Source organism: Callionymus lyra, chromosome 3 (assembly GCF_982586985.1).
Source record: "Callionymus lyra chromosome 3, fCalLyr1.hap1.1, whole genome shotgun sequence".
Classification (NCBI taxonomy): Eukaryota; Metazoa; Chordata; class Actinopteri; order Syngnathiformes; family Callionymidae; genus Callionymus; species Callionymus lyra.
The window spans coordinates 29369785-29388689 of record NC_141820.1 but is presented as its reverse complement, the minus strand read 5'-3'; the positions used below and the strand labels follow the sequence as shown (position 1 = coordinate 29388689).

Below are 18905 nucleotides of genomic sequence, written 5' to 3'. Positions count from 1 at the left end.
ATCAGTTCTACTTCTGCCTCACTGCAGTGAGGTTATATAAATGCTCTGTGCTTTGCATCCCAAGTGGCACATCTGACTTTGTCAAAGAAGAGAAACTCGGGAGAAGGAGAGGCAGAAACATCCATCTGTTCCTGCTCGGATGGAAAGAACTCGTGGGGACGACGCACTCAAGACAAGATGACCACAGCAGACACGTTTTCCTGTTTACTTCCAATTTCAGGTTGAAAAGTTACAACAGACTTCCTGAACAGTTAGATGTGCTGCAGCACAGCGTTCTAAACGTCTAAAAGCTGGTCAGAACAATCGTGGAACATTGAAATGAGCTTAAAAAAAGAAATATTATATAAAAATGGGAAAACACTGACACAACAAAACATTCAACATCACCAGAACTGCTAAATAAAAAAAGGAACTTCAATGTACAAAAGTCTTTTGAGAATTCATGGAGTGTTGGGAACGTCTTCAGTCAAACATGTCGTCTCCATCGGCGTCGTCCTCATTGTCCGACTCATCAAAGTACTTCATCTCTTTCTTGGCTCGTCCGCCTCGCTCGCTGCTTAAAGTCTTAGTCCTACTCTGACTCTTCACCGGGCTCTCTTCGTCGTCGGACTCGTTCTTCTGAGGCTTCTGCGGAGGACAAACAGGGTTTCTGTTACATGGACGTCACAATGCAACATTAGAACTTTGTTCTATGACCACAGTGTTAAAACAAGCGAGTCACACCAGGAGGACGAGTGTGAAACGTACCCGGCCTGCTGGTTTGGTGGAACCCTTCTTCACAGGGTTGTACTCGTCATCCTCAGACCCGGAGCCCTTCCTCTTCTTTCCTCGTGGTTTTCCTGTGGACAAGTTTCCACAATTAACAGATGTCCCGGTGTTGAAGTGTGACAGAAGAAGACAAGTACCTTTACTGGCGACTGCTGGGGTCTTAGAGCCTGTGTCGGAGTCGGAGTCCCAGATGGATTTGTCAAGTTTCTTGGCTGCTGGTGGCTTTCTGGGCTTTGGAGTCGCATTCGGCGTCTTTTTGGGTGTCGCTGAGAGTCGAGTAGAGAAAACAATAAGACATGAATTCATGTGCGTGACTGAAGAACTTGTTTTCAAGTCATGGTTCATACAAGTGGTTCTCGACTGCTGGGTCAGGACAGTAGGTGTTGAACACGCTGCATTAAAGGGGTGATGATGCCAAAGATAATGAACTATATTTCAACAACACTGCAGAACATAGAGCAAACAAGACTCCACACAAATATCAACACCAACCTGTGCTAAACATCTAGGAGCTTATTTCAAGAATTTTAAACATTATACTTCTTTCTATAAGTTTTTAAAAGCCTTACCAACCTACTTCTTTTTGTAAATAGAATTGGGTCACTGATAGTCAACCAGTTGAGAACCAGACCACTGGATGTGCTGCATCAGAGCTACCTCTGGTGGCCACAGTGGGGTATTACCTTTCTTTGCAGACTTGTCAAATGCGGAGCTGCTGGAGAACGAGGAGAAGACTGGGCCGTCGTCGTCTTCAGCACCAGATTTCGACGCATCTGCAAGATAAATCATGGGATGTTCACCTGCTGCTGTACTGGACTTCTTCCCGTTCTAAACGATGACACTGTACCTTTTGTTGCTATAGCTATGAGCTGATCTCTGTTAAGCCATGACACTGATACACACTGGGGGAGGATCTGACACTTTGATACAAACAATAAACACAAGCTCAGATGGTAGAGTGATTGGCCTGTTTCAGGTTCTTGTTCAGTCCCAGCTCCAGCTAGAGCTGGTTTGGTGGTAGGTTGACTAGAGTAAATCATTTAAGTTGCTGACTAATCACATTAGTGACACACCACATTACCATTTCTTTCCATCGGGCAGTTCTGTGCTACCTATGTTGGCTAATAACATTTTCCTTTCCACATGACCTCCTTTTAAAATGGTTTATTGCCACTGGCTCTCAGTTTTCAAAAATAAATGACCACTGCTACTTTATTTGTGCCTCAATAACATGACAAAAAGTTGTTTTTGTCATCTCTAAGACAACATAAGACTTCAAACACTTGCCTCAGAGCAATGAGGTCAGTCAAGTGTAAACAAAAATAATATAATCTCTATTTATATACTGATGGGAGTAGGCTGCACACACGCGCCAAGTCTGACATCCGGAGCAATCAGGGTAAAGTGTCTTGCTCAGGGACACAACGACAAAAGCTTGTCTGGAGCTGGGAATGAACCTGCAACCTTTTGGACCGCAGGCAACCACTCTACCATCTGAGCTATGACGCCCCGCAATAGAGTGCAGGAGAAGCACTTTGTGTTCATGGTTGTTGCAGCTTTTCAACAGAAGAAGTTTCATAATCACCACTGTCGTCGCTCTTTTCAGAGAAGTTGGACTTGAAGGATGAAAAAACGCTGCTGCTGGTGGTTTTACTCTTGGCTTCGGGTTCAGACCTGAAGGTGAGGATCAATGTTAAGTGAATTGTTATAAGTTGACAAGACATTTTTTATTGAATTCAAGCCATTTCATCCATTCCAAGTCATCACTGTTGCTTTAAGGAGACAGAAGTACATTTCAGATGCATTAGCCGTTTCACTAGTTATTTCTCCAAAACCAGTGAATAGCATGATAAATATATCTTAAATAAAAAGAGCACTTAGAGGACTTCATTAACAAGTTATTACATCTACATAATTTAGAATTCATTTAGTAGTTCCTATTATTTTACTTTAATAACATGTTGCTTTTATTTCACACACTTGAATTGTCTTGTACTTGAGCCTGAAATTAGGAAGAGAAGGCAGACATTGTTCAACTAGTTCTAGGAGCCTTACGAGGTTTTCTGCTTGGACGGGGAGAACGTGTCTTCAGCATCTTCTTCATCGTCGGTGTTAGTCGCTGGAAGGTCGTCCTTATACGATCTAATGGGAGACGTAGCCATGTCGTCATTTCCGTTTTCCTCGTCGTCGTCGTCTCCTTCCTCTTCTGAGAAGTCAAAGGTGTATTTTGGCTTGGAAGCTGCGGGAAAAGAACATTCTTCAGTAAAAACAAGAAACTTCATGAATCTGTTGAGCAGATGTTTACGAACCTGATGCTCTCTGTGACTTGGTTTCACGAGGGATGATTGGCTCTGCGTCCTCCAATTCACTGTCAGACTTGGACTCATCTTCAGACCATGGGTTTCTCTTCTTCACTTTCTTGGAAGGAGTTCCTTTAGGCTGCGGAGTCTTCCGGACCCGAGGAGTTCCTGAAACATGAGGATCATAGAAGTTTAGTCTGGCTTGAAACAAAGTCACTAGGTGAGGTTTTGACTCCGAGTATTTGGGATCAAAGCTCTAGCGTAAGAGACTGTTATATAGATGAATAGATATCCAGTGGGTTGACACTTCATTTAGAGACCGTAGAAACAATAATGTGTATACATATAAAGCTTGATTCACCAGTATCCAGAAACTTTGTTCACTCTCTTATACATTACTTTCTTGTGAACAACATGAGGTCACAGACTGGAGAAAATACCTGGTTCTTTCTTCTCCTTCTTCACTCGTGGAGTCTTTACTTTAGGAGCAGCAATTTCTCCGGTTGCTCCCTCGATGCCCGTTGACTCTTCGTCAAACTCTATCTTCACCATTACATCAGAGTCGGCCTGTGAAGGAGGTGAACTCTGTTAGGATCCTGATCAAAGGTCGACCTCTTTTCAAACTTGTACAAAAGTCAGAGCTACCTTTTTCCTTTTGGTGAGCTTCTTGGCAGCATCAGATTTGGATAGCTGAGATGGAGGTTCCACTCGACGGCCGAATGGCGAAGGCAGCGTTTCCTCAAGGGTTAATTTCTTTGCTTTGGGTTTTCCCACTTTACCTTTCATCATTTTGATGGCCTTGCCTAAACTCTGCTCTTCTCGCTCATGAGCCTCCAGGGTCTGGCAGAAACAAATAAACCGGTTAACTCTTCCAAACTGCTACGGTTTTACAGTAAGTAAGTAGGTAATTTTTATTTGTATAGTGCTTTTCCAGACCAGGGAAACAAAGCGCTTAAACAATCAAAACAATATTCAATAAAGTAGATAAAGTATTTCTGACATGACCTGGCATTGTAGAGATAATACTCACAATAATTACATAAATGGAAGATACATATATTTTCTTTTTATATAAATGTCATTACCTACTATTTTTTTTGAAGGTAAACAATTGACATGAAATACTGTAAATTGTGTTTATTTAACAATGTTTTTTGAAACTGTCAACTTAAGTGACAGTGAATAAAGCAAATAAAATAGTGAGTATATTTTAACTTTTTGTAAACAATGCAAATAAAAGTTAAAGAAATTAAACATGTGACAAATGACCACCTTGTTAAAAATAGCAACAAGTAGGTGAAGACTTACTTCAAGCTCCTGGACAAACACACTCAGGTCCTCTTTCCACAGACCTTCTGGAGTCTTCTTCTCCAGGTCACTCAGTTCTTTTCTCTGAAAGTCCAGACAACAATGTTCTATCAATCATATTCAGTGCGGGAAACATTATAACCTAACTTGTATAACAACGTATTTAGCTTGTGGTAACAAATAGGATAATCACACAGATCTCAGATCTTTTCAAAAAGCCCTGACATGGAAAGGGAATCTACCTTCTGGTCTCTTTGCTTGAGCAGGTCATCCACCTTCTCCTTGGACAGGCACCACAGAGGCATATTGAGGATGTAGTTGAAGTTTGGTCCTGATGAGGAGCCTGAGCTAACTGAGCCGTCACTTTCATTTCCATCTTTGTCTTCCTCCAGAGCCTGGCATTCATAAGACATTAGATTTTGTTTTGATATGAGGTTATTTAAGCAAACATTTAGATGTTCTCTGTGTCTTTACCTTCTCCTGAGCCTTGTTCCAGGCAGCTATAGGGTCCGAATCAAAGCCCTTCTGGACCAGCATGCGGATCAGCTCCTTCTTGGATTTGTTCTCTGTTTGTAAACAGGTGTTAAATAAGTCCAACAGCCATTGTTCACTTTGACAGTTTTTGTTAAGGTTTACTCAAGTCTTACCGATTGCGAGCTTCCCCTCGATCTTCTCAAGAACGAAGCGGGCTTGGTTGGACAGTTTGCTCGCTTCAGCTCCCAGATTTCCCACCAACCACTCCCTCCTCAGTTTGTAGTACTGCAGTCGCAGCTCAAAGAACTCTCGCAAGATTTCATGGACCGCATCATATCTTTTCAGACAACCCATGTGATCAAAGAGCACCTACGGAGCGAGCAGAAAGTCAGTCAAGCACACGTGATACAAAAATGTTAGCATCCAAATCACTAGAACATCTTCTGCAGGAACATCTGACAGTCATGTTGTGAAGTACCATGGAGTTGCAGGTAAGACTGGATTGCAGCTTGAAGATTTTGTGAAGTCCTGCAGCTTCTGCCTGAGCCAGTTTCTCCTCAGACATGCGGACCACAAACTTAACCGTGCTGTCCGTGTGGTACTCCTTATAGTCGTTGATCAGTGCCGGGGTCTTGTCGCTCCCCTGCAGCATGGGCTCCAGCACAGACTCTTTATAGGCCTGAGACAAATGTTTGTTGAGTCAAACATGAACATTCTAAACACTGACGTCCAAATTCCTCTAACCTGTGTCCAAGTCCTGACGGGCAACTCTGTGATCTCGATGGTGTTCTTGTCGATGATAGACACTTCTCCACTGACCAGGTACTGGTTCTGACCCACTTCGTTGATCAACCCTCGGAAGCTTTTGTATTTCGGAAGCTATTGAGAAAAACATTTTTCAAAATCAATTTTAAAGTTTAAATGATGAAGAAAGGAAAAATTGTCTCAAACAGATTTGTAACAAATGAGCCATGTTGTTGTTTACCATCGGAAGAGGCTCCTGGTTTTCAAGCATCCTGTTGATGTTGTTAACAATCTCTCTGGGGTCATAATTGGGGATCTTACAAGCCCAGCCAGTGCCGATGCCCTCGGCACCATTCACCAGCACCATTGGGATGATCGGTATGTACCACTCAGGCTCCACCTTCTGGTTGTCGTCATACAAGAACTTGAGCAGGTTAGAGTCCACAGCTGGAAACAGCAGCTTGGCAAGAGGACTGGAAATGAACAAAAGTAAATCAATGAGTGAAGAAAAAAGTCTGCATGAATCATTCTTTCTTTAAACCATTTCTACCTCAGCATCGTGAAGATGTAACGAGGACTGGCAGCATCTTTGCCTCCATTGATCCGAGTTCCAAACTGACCCAGAGGCTGCAAGATGTTCACGTTGTTGCTGCCCACAAAGTTCTGAGCCAAGTTCACGATGGTCATCATGAGGGCTTGCTGTAATTACAGAAGTGGGTTAGCAGGTGAAACATTTCTCACTCACTTACTTACTGGCTCTAACTCTCTGGAATAATTCCAGATTTACCTCGCCATGATGGTAAGCGGACATCTCGGCCACTGATCCAGCCAGCTGGGCCACCTTCACCTCTCTCTTGTCGTTCCTCTTCATGCAGGTGAACAGCACTTTTCTCTGACCAGGCTTTAGGCCTGCAAACAAACAATGTTTGGAATTAGAGCTTTAACGCAGATCATTTTAGTTTGATAACAAATGAGCTAAAAAGCAGCTTACCGTCCACCAGAGAAGGAATGGACCGCTCGTTGTCAGAGTTCGAAAAGAGAATCAGCTCCTTGTTGATGAAGTCATTGTATGATAGATGTTTGGAGCCAGTTCCATACAGGTATTGCTACAAAAGAAAAAAGGATAAATTACCCTGTTATGTATCTGTCAAAGGAAACTCAACCACCATTTACACATTTTTGAAAGAATCTTCGAAGAGAGAGGCAAAGCAAAAGGAAAAATCCCAATAAACCAACAATATAAAGATGCAATAGAATTGTTTTCATGTTTAAGAAAGTAAGAAAAGCATAATTTCTTATACATCATGATTTATAAATGTCCCGTAAGTTTTCTTTTTAAATAAACCTTTTTTTTTAATGTAGAGTTAAGTGAAGGAATTTCCCTTTATAGACATTACAGTCTAGTACAGTATAGTAGTTTAACGTACAAATACTTCATGTTTTGAGAAAAAAATCTCGTATCATAACGATGTGTAAACAAATGAAACTACATCATAATAACGAAAGTAATGTTAATGAGTATATACAGTATGTCTGAGGTGGGAGTATTATCACAATAAAAAAAGACCATTGGTGCCTGGTTCAGTTTTTCTAGTGATCATTTTGCGTGTTATTTTATTTCATTCTGTACTGCCACCACAATAAAATCCTATCTTGTGTTTATAACAATGGCAATTCATGTTTCTTTTTCTGATATTTATGTAGCTAACTGTTCTAGTGTTTTAAGTGAAAAGATGGTAAGACTATGTTACAAACCTCGGGGAGTCCGTGGAGTCGTCGTTGACGTCTGTCCTCCATAAAGTTGGTCAACCATTCCTTCCTGTCGTCGGTCTTCTTCTTGCTAAAAGCCTGGGATGGAAAGAAACGGTAAAAGATTTTGTCAGCATCACCCCGTGAACGTAATAGTTCAGTTGTACAACCGCTAAACACATGCTTAACACATGCCATCACAACTGAAGCAAACGGTTAGTGGTAGTCTGGGGACTTTTGCAGTTCTTAAAATGAACGCTAGGTAGTGCGGTTGAGCAGAGCATCTTTTCCTGCCGATGCGGAAGTCAGGATATTGTAACGTGAATTTGAATGATTATTTAATCTCCATCCTATTGTTTTTTATTGTAACATTTCCTTTTTTTAAACTGAAGCTTGGTTTCATTTTTAACAGCTATCACGCTCAGGGCCGGGTCTAGACAGGCATGTATGAGGCGGCAGCCACAAATCTTGAGGGGGCATTGTGCTGTTACTTACTTACTTACTTACATGTAAGTTTGAGGGGGCACAACATTTATTTGAGGGGGCCAGGCCCCCTCTTGCCCCTGCCTAGACCCGGCCCTGATCACGCTATAACGCTATAAGTATTCACAGCGTTCCACTACACTGTTCTAACACTGTGGGGAGTCAGTCACATTTAATGACCGTTAACCATTAAGTTTAATGGCCGTTCTACTTGTCCTGTGACAGACAAGAACAGAGCAGGATCTACTCTGAGTGACAACTGAGTTTTATTCTTCACAAGCTGTTTCAAGACAACGAAACCACGAGAAGGTCTGAAATAAGACTGTTGTCTTGCTGGTTCTTAGTTGGAAAATCATTGGAAGCGTAGGGCGACACATAACCTTATTTTTAAAATATCTTTTTTTTTTAAAGCCAGATCATCCGTAAAGTCCTCAATTAGACATGATTGAACGTTTCCATCTTCTGAGGATGAAAGTAACAGTTGATATGTAAACATTTGTTTATGTGGTTTTCTCCTAAAACCATTTATTAAAAAACATATTAAGTTTGATTCATATTTATTTTTCCTATTTAAGCTAAGTGCTAATAACTCGCCCCTCAGACTCACCACAGAACCATCCGTGATGTAAACTCACCAGTGTGATGGCAGCATCATCCTCCGCACCACTGTATCTGAAGGAGATACGATGCTTCTCCATGTCTGCAAAGTATTCTTTTGCCTCTTTGCTTGTGCTTGTACCCAAACCTGAAGGAGGTGAGAAACAGTTCATAATGTGTTACTTAAAAATACATAAGGTCAGTAAAAGTAAAATCCAAGGAGCGAACCTTTGTAGTACTTTACATGCCACGTTTTATGGTTTTCTGTGTTTTTCTTCCACTCATCAAATTCTGGAATACTGTAGAAGGGCAACTCTTGCTTATTCTTGGTCGCCTGCAGACAAAAAAACAATATGAGGGGAAATATTATAGCAAAGTTTGAAAGAAAACTTCGAATTAAGACACATTAAAGAACATTTAATCTAATCGTTTTTACCATACAAAGGCTTGTCATGTAATTTTTAAAATGTTTAAAACATCAAGAGAAATACTGAAAAAACCTCAACAATAAAAATATAGTAAAGGTTTGACCAATAAACAAGTTTAGCACATCAACTTGTGTAAATGTCACCTACTTTTACGATGGGTGTGATGAACTCCTCCAAGAAGTTGTGTTTGAGGAGAGACGGCCAGTTGTGATGGAAGAAGTTGATAAGCAAACCCTTGATGTGGGAGCCGTCTTGATCCTTGAAGATGGAGTGTCATTAGGTCTAGGTTGGCTTTCATGAGAGCGAATCAACTCACCTGATCAGTCATGATCATGATCTTGCCGTAGCGCAGCGTTCGTAGAGATTCAGCATCATCATAGCTCTTCTTGTACTGAAGGCCAACTATTTTGATGATGTTGTTTATCTCTGCATTTTCCATGATCTGGAGACACAGACGTCGTTATATTTTATTCTTATATTGATCGGCCGGAATAATAAAGGGTCAAACGTCCGTCATACCTGTTTGTGTGTGGCTTCCCTGACATTGAGGATTTTGCCTCTCAGTGGGAAAACCCCATATCGATCCCTTCCGATGACTCCCAGTCCAGAGACAGCCAAAGACTTGGCTGAGTCTCCTTCAGTCAGGATGAGTGTACACTCAGAGGAGTGTTTGCCACCTGAGACCAAGACAAGCCAACACGTTCATTCAATATTTGAACTTCAGAAATACGATTTGAGGCTTACAAGCTATTTTGATAATACAATTATATGATTTATTATTGTTATTATTTAATAATAAGATCTGTTACTATTAAATTGAAATTATATTTTAAATGCTGAGCCATGGTTGCTAAATGGTCTGAAAAATTAACAATAAGAATAAAATGATATAGCGTTCTTGACTTAGGTGTAAAACTCACCGGCGTCGTTGGCATCGTCCAATTTTGGGATGCCCTTGATTTTGCTGTGTTTGACTGAAGAGCACTTCTTATTCAGTTGAATCTGGGCTTTAAACTTGACCCAGTTCAGGATGCTCTCCACTATGCCACAGTTAGTGGCCTTTAAAGTAGGAAGACAAGTGTTAAATTGTGCCATCACACGCTAACGTCAAATCGTGCCAAAACAAGGGTGGTGGAGAACTCACAGCCCTGACGAACTTCTCCGACAGCGGGCACTTTGACCCAAAGCTCTTGGTCTGTAGCGTCATGTTTTCCTTGGTCTGAGAGTCGAAGGAAGGATTCTCGATGAGGGAATTGACAAACACCCAGATGTGGTTCTTCACCTACAAAAAAACATAAGACCAAAAACCATAAACACATGGCTGGTGTATGCTGCCATAAGAGAGGGCTATTAATGCTAATTCAATCCATTTCAGCTTTATTTATAAGCCCTCATAATATGAGTTAGATTTGTTTCTTTATTGTTCAATCAAAAAAAATGGCTTCAATAAAAAATGAAAGATTTCAAATAAAAAAAAAAAGTTTCTTCAATCAATCAAATAAAAAGATACAATCATAAAAAAAATATTTGAAAATGCTTTTTTTTTGGTTGAAAACTTTTATTTTTGAGCGAACAATAAAGAAACAAATCTAACTCCATATTATAAGAGAACGCATCTTGCAACAAAGTGTTGTTCCAACAAGATAGATAAGCAACAAGACAGTTGAAAACAACAGTGATAATAATATAAAACCATCAAAGAAGACGGTCTGAACAAAACAACTTTTTACCAAATAGATATCAAGTAAATAATTTGATTTGCTGGTGTATGATTTATGAGGCACAAGGTAGTAAAGAACCCCATTTACCTGAAAGGGTTTGACTGTAACACCCGCCTTGTTCTTCTTTTTCACCACCTCAATCAGCTTGGCCACGATTTGATCGACTACATAGTCGACATGTCGACCCCCCTGAAACACACGACCAGTGTCACTCATCCCATCCCACCTTCAAGTCTCTGCACTGGACGGCTTACCTTGGTCGTGGCGATGCTGTTCACAAAACTGATTTGCTGGAATCCTTTCTCACTCATGGCCAGACAAACCTCCCAGCGATCGTTCACGATCTCGTTCACAACTTTTAGGGCGACTCCCGTCTCGTCCAGCTTGTCCTTTACGTACAGATCCACGTAGCTGCGGAAGCCAGTAATCTAAATTGACAATACAAATTAACTGATCAATATAAACTTTCCGGGCTGACCTGGTCTCTTATCAGTCAACTTCTAGTTTTATACATGTTTTTCTACAGAGAACATGCATTTAACACAATATTTATTTCAGTTTGTTTTTCCCATAGCATGAATATTTAAACATTGTGTTGAGAGACGGCAGTTGTTCAAAATTAGACAAGAATAATTACTTAACAAGTAATAGAATAGTAAATATTTCAACTCACTGGTAGTCGTTTACTGTTGAGAGTAACTTTCACACCCTTGCAGGAACCGGCAATATCATAGGCTCGCCGCGTCATGAGTGCTACAATATCCTTGTCCAGTTTTTCCATCTTGAACTTGGAAAGGTCTGGCTGGAATGTGACGCAGGTGAAATCCTCACCGTCAAAGAACTTTATTTTGGGCTCTGAGGTCTTTGACATGTTGTTTTGCCAGGTCTAGGGAAGGAGAACCACAAGAAAGAAAATTACACACGTCGCTGGTTAATCATTTTTAACTTTATTCATTCCTAGAACAGGAAAATGTGAGATGAAAAAGTGTGGCCCTGTGTGCATTACTTTCTTTTATCACTTAATAACTTACACCAGGTGACAAGAAAGATGTGCTCACCCAGTGCTATAATTTAGACACAAGCTTACTTCAGGTCTGCACATCGGCCAAAATTCTAAAATACATGGATCAACATTAAAGCAGCAGCGCTGGGACAATCTCCATCATCAGTATCAACATTAACTATCTTTGTTATTAAGTGACTAATTACGGATGTTTTAACCTGTAAAATATAATTCTCAATCATAACTATATAATAACATGTTTTTAGGCATTTGGTGAGCTGCTGCATCTCAAGCTCCTCAAAACCCACATGATGGCTCATACGCAAATAAACCTTATTAAATTATTTGACACATTCCACTTGTTAATTCAGCAAATATTGATGTAATAGCAAAAATTGGGTAGTATTGTTCGAAGTAAAGAATGAAGCTTAGAAATAAAGTATATTTGAAGGTGTGCAACGCTAGCAAAGCTCACCTAATATTAGTAAAGAACTTAAATAATCTATTTTCTGAATTTAAAAAAAAAGTCTATCATCATTCTGCTTTTTTTTCCAAATAATTTTTTTTTATTTCAATTTCTAACATTTTCTTGTATTTATTATTTTCATATGTATAATTTATATTATATATTGGCTTCATTGTAATGAAGTAACAGCTGGCAAAATAGGCCAATTTTGCCAGCTGTACAAAGCTGTCATAGAATGACAGTGAACCTAATTTTAATAACATATTTACATGTGTTTGAAAACAGAAAGCAGATCTATCATCACAAACTTAAACCTCACCTACAAACCTTTCTGTGCTCTTTTCCTGCCATTTCATATCTTAAAAGTTTATATAGAAAAATAATAAATCGCCTTCTGACTTACCTGTTTGAAACTGTGTCTGTATTCTTTACAGGCCGTTTCCACAGTGAACTTGTTGCTGAAGATGTTGCAAAGTTTAGCACCATAGCCGTTTCTTCCACCTGTCATCAGATCAACCATGAACACATGAATGTTGAACACACTCCAATAGTTCACTTCATCGTGTTGTTGAGAAACATGTCCACTTGTTAAAGCCTCATCAGGCATTTTCCAAATGTCATGACTTGAATGTGTGTAAAAAGAGAAGGGACGCATCATTAAGATATCAACATATGATATGAATTCCTCTCTAAGCTCTAATATAACTCAACACAGACAAATAAAAGAACCATGCATGGCATTTTACTATATTTATTATGTTATTATATTTATTATAATACACTGCCCACTGTGCCCTTCAAACAGTGTGGAGAGAATGTGAGGTCTTAAATGTGAACTTGACAGAATAATCTCAACCAAATGTGATTCTGCTCCAGTCATCTAGCACAATGTTCCTGCCTTCCTAGCTGCATTATCAACCAGCATCAACTTCTCTCCAGTGTAGGTTGCCACGTGACGCTGATCCCTCACCTAATGAACAGCATCACTTGGTGAGAGTCATAGTAGTCCGTTTTTTGAAAGCTTTATTCTTTCATGTGCTGTCCTGTTCATTCCAATGTCTTCCCTCCAGGAGGTGAAGAAACGGTTTATTATTCTCTGTTGTAGTTTGTTTGTTTTGACCTCTGCCTGCTAAAGGAGCTGTGGTCTTCAGTAGTTACCCGTAGCTACAGGAGAGCACAGACTAAGAACGGAAAAAAGGGCTCTTAGGGGTCCAATAATGGAAAGGGTCCCTGAACAGAGCAGGATATGTCTCTTATAAAAAGTAAAAGTGATTTGTTTCAGAGCCTGCTTCTCACCTGTTACCTTCTTTTCATCATCATCATAGTTGCTGGATGTCAGCAGATGTCCGAAGATCAAGGCAGGAACATACATTTTTTCATCTTTGTGCTCCACCACTGGAATACCTTTGCCATTGTTCCAGATAGAAATTGTGTTCGACTCACTGGGGAGGAAAAAAAAAGATGAGAACGTTGGAATCAGAAAGTGGTAGTTGTTATATATTAGTTTTACAAAACATAACAAAAAAATGTATTAATATTCAACCAACAAGAACCAACTTATCTAACTTGCGAAGAAAATACTTACGGGTCAATAGTGATCTTGATTCCCGCCATGTTCTTGTCTCTCTGTTTGTTATCTGCAGCATTCACTGGAAAGAAAATAAACTCAATGAAAACCTCAGACAATACTTATTATCCATTACAGAACACGCCACATAGAATTGGTGTATTTAACACTTATTCACCATGTGATTACAATTAACAACAAAACAGAAATATCATGTTTTCAGGTACACTGGCAAAAAGACAATTCTCCATACATCATATGTAATATTCTTACTTACCGAGAATCTCGTCAAAGATTTTGTACAGCCCGGGTACATATGTGATTTCTCTCTGGTTCATCCCCACCTCCTCATCAAACACCCACATGGACTGGGTAGAAAATGAAAGGTTTAGGTTACAGTTTAATGCACAACGATCGGTGTTGCTGATTGAAAATATTTCAAAGATGGATTATAAACTGAAATATGTACTCTGTGAATGTTTACATGATGCAGCAAAGCATGCATGACAGTGTAATAGACTCACCTGTGTTATGGGATCCACTGAGCCAATGTAGGTGTCCGGGCGAAGGAGGATGTGCTCAAGCTGGGTCTTCTTTTGGTAAACCCGTTCCACAGACAGCTTGGAATTGGCCTTATCCTTCTTGGCCCCATCCATCTTAATAACATCACCTCGTCCATTGGCTGCATCCTGTTCAGAAGAGTTTGATTCATTAGTCAACCTAGGTTGTATAGTATTTCAGTGCAACAGTGATATTATACAACACACACAGCATAAAATATTTTTTCAATAATTTACAAATGTGAGAAAAATAAAACTAATGAAAAGTTATATGAAAATTTCAAGTAACATGGTAATTATTTATGGACCATTTATGTGTAAGAAAGAAACGTTTATTTTTCTTTTACCATGAACAAGTCCATAATTGGACTGTAACTGGAATTATTATTGAGGGAATCCTATATTTTTCTATTCAAACCTTTATATTTACGGTTTATATTACTCCCTCAAAAAAGCACTTTGACTCATCTTTGCTACAGCGCCACATTTTCTTGTTACAATCGGTTCAACGTATATTGAATTTAAATCATCGGCCCCTAATTTAAATCGTCTTTTATCTTTAGCTGCTGTTTACTGTCATCATCTATCTTTATTTGGTCATGCAAGGACACATATTTAAAACATAACCTCTTTTTAGATGATGTTGGATTGTATATTAATAGCTTTGTGATCTACCCTGGATGTTAGAATGTAATATTAATAGAATATGTTAGGATAAAAACAGTAGTTTTTAAACTAATCTTTATGTTTCTTGTGATAAAACTGCACTGGAAACCAGACAGTGTTTGTCTGTGTGGCTGATTTTTTCAGGTAAAAAAAAGCAAATCCCAGCTGTTGCAGCAAACACAATGTATAGTGTTATTTTTGCTGTTTTTAAACGAGAATATTTGATGACAATATGATAACATAAGTATGTAATAGAAGCAACAATATTGAGCCTCTGATAGTTCATAGTTCAATAGTCTCTTTTTCTAGTTCAAGGACAGCACTTTAGAAGCTGTGGCATGAACGTCAAAGAAGTTAATCTCTAGGTTCATGTTGACAAATGTATTGTTAATTTTGAATTCCATGGAGTGTTTTATCAATACAATACAGTAACTTTGTCCTCTATAATTGTATTGATGTGTATGCCTTTGAAAAAGCTAACATCTGCCTTATTCTCGTGCCTTTTTGAAAGTGATGATGATGGCATTCAAACAAGGCTGACAGCAGATGATGTTCCCAGACTATGCTGGTAGTGCGGGTGGTACTGGTGTAAACACCAATATCAGAGGTGACACCCGTCTCTACAATGACATTGTGGATAACCTGCAACGGCAAAACTTCAGGTAGTTTTGTTTTCTTTGTTTTTATCCAAAGATTTAAGTCCATTTCACTACTACATCCGTTTCGTGAGCAGGTGAATATTGATGTAGACCTTTGATTATTATTTTTATGTCAAACTTTGAGGCAGTATTAAAGTAATGACAGCTTTAATTGCAATATAAACGTAGTATCTGTTAAGGAAAGTTTTAATTTAAAAGAATAGTATTGTTTCTGTCCTCAGTTTCTGCTGAACGGGTAGTCATGGGTTGTGCTAGCTTCTCACCAAATTTGCTTTTCAAAAATAATTTCTATTTTTTATTTTCACATCTGCTTTGTGCAAGGCTCTCTCATGTTCTACACCAGTGGAAGTGTACTACTACTCAGCACGAGTAAAGTCGAGGGCTTTAACCATCTTGCCACTAGTGTGTTGGAATTGTGGGGAGACTGACTCACTTCCCATCCCACCAGAGAAACTGAAGTTGCCAAAAGAAAAGAGTTTCAGAGTATCCACCCAGTGTGCCAGGTACCTTAAAATGTGTTGTGTACTTCATTTTTCATTGTTTTGCAGCTTTGCTATGTATTTATATCTAAAGCATTAATTCTCACCTGCACTAGTAATGTTGTCTCAAACACTTGATGCCAAGTTCATTTGGGGTCAAATACATTCCCAAGACCAAGTAAATAATTTCTACATGCTGTGTTATTCTTCTGTAGGTGTTCAGGTGTGAATTTCTCTGTGAGATGAATAAACTATTAATCTACCCTTAAGCTTTTATCTTAAATGAAATCCACATATATTCAATCACCTTGTTCAGTCCATGTCCACTAATCACAGGGTAACTGTAAAGTAAATTGATACATCTGGCTTGGTCAAGTAATTAATTATACCTTTTCTATTTCTCTGTAGGGATGTGGAAGCTGGAGGAAGAGGCTGCAAGTATGTGTTAATCTACAAGACATCATCCACTTTAATATACAACTTTATATATAAGTATATTTCTTAAGTCTCTATGCTCATGCTTGAGAGAATGCGATGCTGAGTTTACAAAAATAAGTATCAGTATAATCGTCATTTTATTCTCGTTTGCAATCATATGTCTATTGTGTTTGTTGCTTAAAAACATAACATTTTTCAATTGAGATGTAGAGTTATTACGGTGCTGTTACAAACTGTATTAGTAATCCAAATGCACGATAATTCTATTACTCTTTCCCCTACAATATCCATATCTTATCGCCTTAGAATTCAATTTCTTAAATCCACCATACACAAATATTACAGAAGTAGCTTGAAAGTGTATACAAGCAAAGCAACCTCCTACAAATAAAGACTTGCTTTTTGTTTACACTGTGTGTTCTGTGGTTCAATTCGCAATACCAGCTCATAGTCCTGAGGTTTAGCAGCATTGTTTTGTTTTTTTCTGCCCTCTCGCATTAGTTTTGGGGTCTACAGAGGACGTCATCCTTAAAATTAAGTTGGTGTGGCCTTATTATCATTGCATGTTATTACCATGTAATTTGAAATGTTCATATAACTTGTGATTATTAACAAATCCGACTCCATTCCTAATGAAGTCTTCTTCTTTACTTAATGAATAAATAACAATAAAACCGTCTGGCAACACTCACAATGAACATGTAGTTATTACAACATATAGTAATTGTCTACTAGTCGCTGGCAGCAGTAGTTTAACTTATTAGTTTTGCACGATTTAGAACAACAACAATCCAGAACCCAAAAGTGATCAAATCCATTGTAATTTAAGATTTTATATCAATTTAGGCAAATGGTCGATGGTTGGAAATACATATATAATAATCACACTGAAGATTAATTGATGCGGTGTCTTGTCAGATTAAACTCGAATGTGTTAAAAATAAAATAAAAACGTGATCAGTCGTAACATAGTATTACAGCGTAATAAACCCGGGTTGTGCGTAATTAATTTAATTTAAGTCAACGATCACTTCTATAGTTTAAGCATCATTTTCAAGAATATCACTGTACACACAATGTTGTGGTTCCAGATGCGATAGTAAACGAAACTGTTGAGAAGTTCAGACTATTGTGTATGTTGTGAGATTTAAATGCCGCCGCAGTACTCGACGGGTTCTGCCCGGTTCAGAGAGTCAAGGATTGATGGCTTGATACCGTCTAGCTAGACCCGAACTACACCTGGTCTCCTCTGGTCTCTAGAGGGCAGTGGAATGTTTACAACAGACGCTTTGTTGCGAAATCTTAACTTACCAGCCAAGCTTGTCCGCCGCTTCCTGCTGCGCCGTTGGACATCTTCCTTTGTGGATTTAAACCGAGATGCGACCCGTTCAGTGTCCTCCACAACTGCGATACTTTCCGTCCGACAAACAGGGTGTTTCAGTCCTCGCGAGCGAACAAAAGCTTTTTATCTTCCATGCCTTTTTTTTCAGTGTAAAATGAATTTTTTCGAGGGGAAAAAAGCGTCTGTTATGTTGCGATGCTGCCAGCGCAGGAGCAGCAGGCCGTAACTTCTGAACAAAGATGCTAACAGGCTACTGGGTCTTGACAAATATTGTGTACAAAGCACAGCTAGAATAAAACCATTTTTAAATTACCTCGAATGGGAGCGACAAATTAATTATAGTTCTTCTAAAATACAAGAAAAAGGGGGCGTACTAAAATAATTTCATTCAGAAATTAAAGGATTAGGAGACCCACTGTAGTCACCGCCGTCCGGCAACGCCATATACAAGACAGACTGCGAATGGTTTCGCAGACGAACTGACCAATCAGATCACTGCTCTCTCGTAGTGCCGGCTCCTCGGCCAATGGGAGTTCGGTTTGTGTACAATGGGCTTGTTCGGTGAGCGCTTGGATCATCTGCGAGCGCTTCGACAGGGCAGGCGAGGGGCGGAGCTTAGATGGTGACGAAACGTCTGCGTTTAAGACGGAAATGGGGGAAGTTTAAAGGGCCGAGGTTACGACCATTACACGCTAATGTTGGCAAATAGTCGATGTCGTACGAAGCGGAAAGTCCCGAACTGTTATTCAAATCTCACCTCCCAAATTATACGATCGAAACCCATCAGTTATCATCGGTAACGCCCATGAGAGGGTATTTGACATACTTATCAAATGTATATTTTGTTAAGTTAAATATTCTGGAATGCCTTATTATATATACACATTATATATTATTATACATTTTCAAACTCAGGCCCAATTTATATTTTCGACTACAACCACTATTTTTATGGGTCAATAAAGTTTCATGAAACGGCTAATTTGGTGACTCGCTTTATTTACTTGTGCATTATTTCACAAATAACTTTGTCTTTTATACTTGCAAAATGTGAGCAGTCCATTACAAAACCTAATTTTATATAAACTTCTTACAGGTGGTAATTATAATTAAAAATACACAAAGAACATTTTGTTTGTCCTTGTTGCTCTGG

At 39.1% G+C, this 18905-nt stretch overlaps 1 protein-coding gene and 1 long non-coding RNA gene across 2 annotated transcripts; one reads left to right on the top strand and one right to left on the bottom strand.

Annotated features, from left to right (window-relative positions):
• Nucleotides 1-191: 191 nt before the first annotated feature.
• top2b (DNA topoisomerase II beta) lies at nucleotides 192-18198 on the bottom strand. Its single transcript, XM_087787451.1, has 36 exons — nucleotides 17722-18198; nucleotides 14133-14297; nucleotides 13886-13976; nucleotides 13627-13690; nucleotides 13338-13483; nucleotides 12445-12542; nucleotides 11246-11458; nucleotides 10827-11000; nucleotides 10660-10761; nucleotides 9996-10133; nucleotides 9772-9910; nucleotides 9371-9528; nucleotides 9168-9293; nucleotides 8999-9109; nucleotides 8652-8757; nucleotides 8462-8571; nucleotides 7350-7442; nucleotides 6586-6700; nucleotides 6382-6503; nucleotides 6145-6293; nucleotides 5836-6067; nucleotides 5595-5729; nucleotides 5329-5529; nucleotides 5024-5219; nucleotides 4851-4942; nucleotides 4619-4771; nucleotides 4377-4460; nucleotides 3714-3908; nucleotides 3509-3635; nucleotides 3078-3236; nucleotides 2824-3007; nucleotides 2354-2442; nucleotides 1452-1541; nucleotides 906-1034; nucleotides 748-839; nucleotides 192-627 (listed from the first exon to the last, which is right to left on the bottom strand). Exons 1-36 carry the CDS (start codon nucleotides 17761-17763, stop codon nucleotides 463-465), a joined length of 4785 nt encoding a protein of 1594 aa, XP_087643577.1. The 5' UTR covers nucleotides 17764-18198; the 3' UTR covers nucleotides 192-462.
• Nucleotides 15342-16773, top strand: LOC148084386 (uncharacterized). The gene is made up of 3 exons (XR_015710708.1): nucleotides 15342-15496; nucleotides 15815-15996; nucleotides 16381-16773. It is a non-coding gene; the product is annotated as an uncharacterized LOC148084386 (long non-coding RNA).
• Nucleotides 18199-18905: the final 707 nt, after the last annotated feature.

What these genes read in the sequence shown, in the direction of transcription:
- top2b (XM_087787451.1), bottom strand. Translation starts at nt 17,763, where the DNA reads ATGTCCAACGGCGCAGCAGGAAGCGGCGGACAAGCTTGGCTG. An exon ending in CATTCCTTCTCTGGTGGACG is followed by an intron (nt 6,504 to 6,585) that starts GTAAGCTGCTTT and finishes GTTTGTTTGCAG; the next exon opens with GCCTAAAGCCTGGTCAGAGA. An exon ending in ACCAGGAGCCTCTTCCGATG is followed by an intron (nt 5,730 to 5,835) that starts GTAAACAACAAC and finishes TTTTCTCAATAG; the next exon opens with CTTCCGAAATACAAAAGCTT.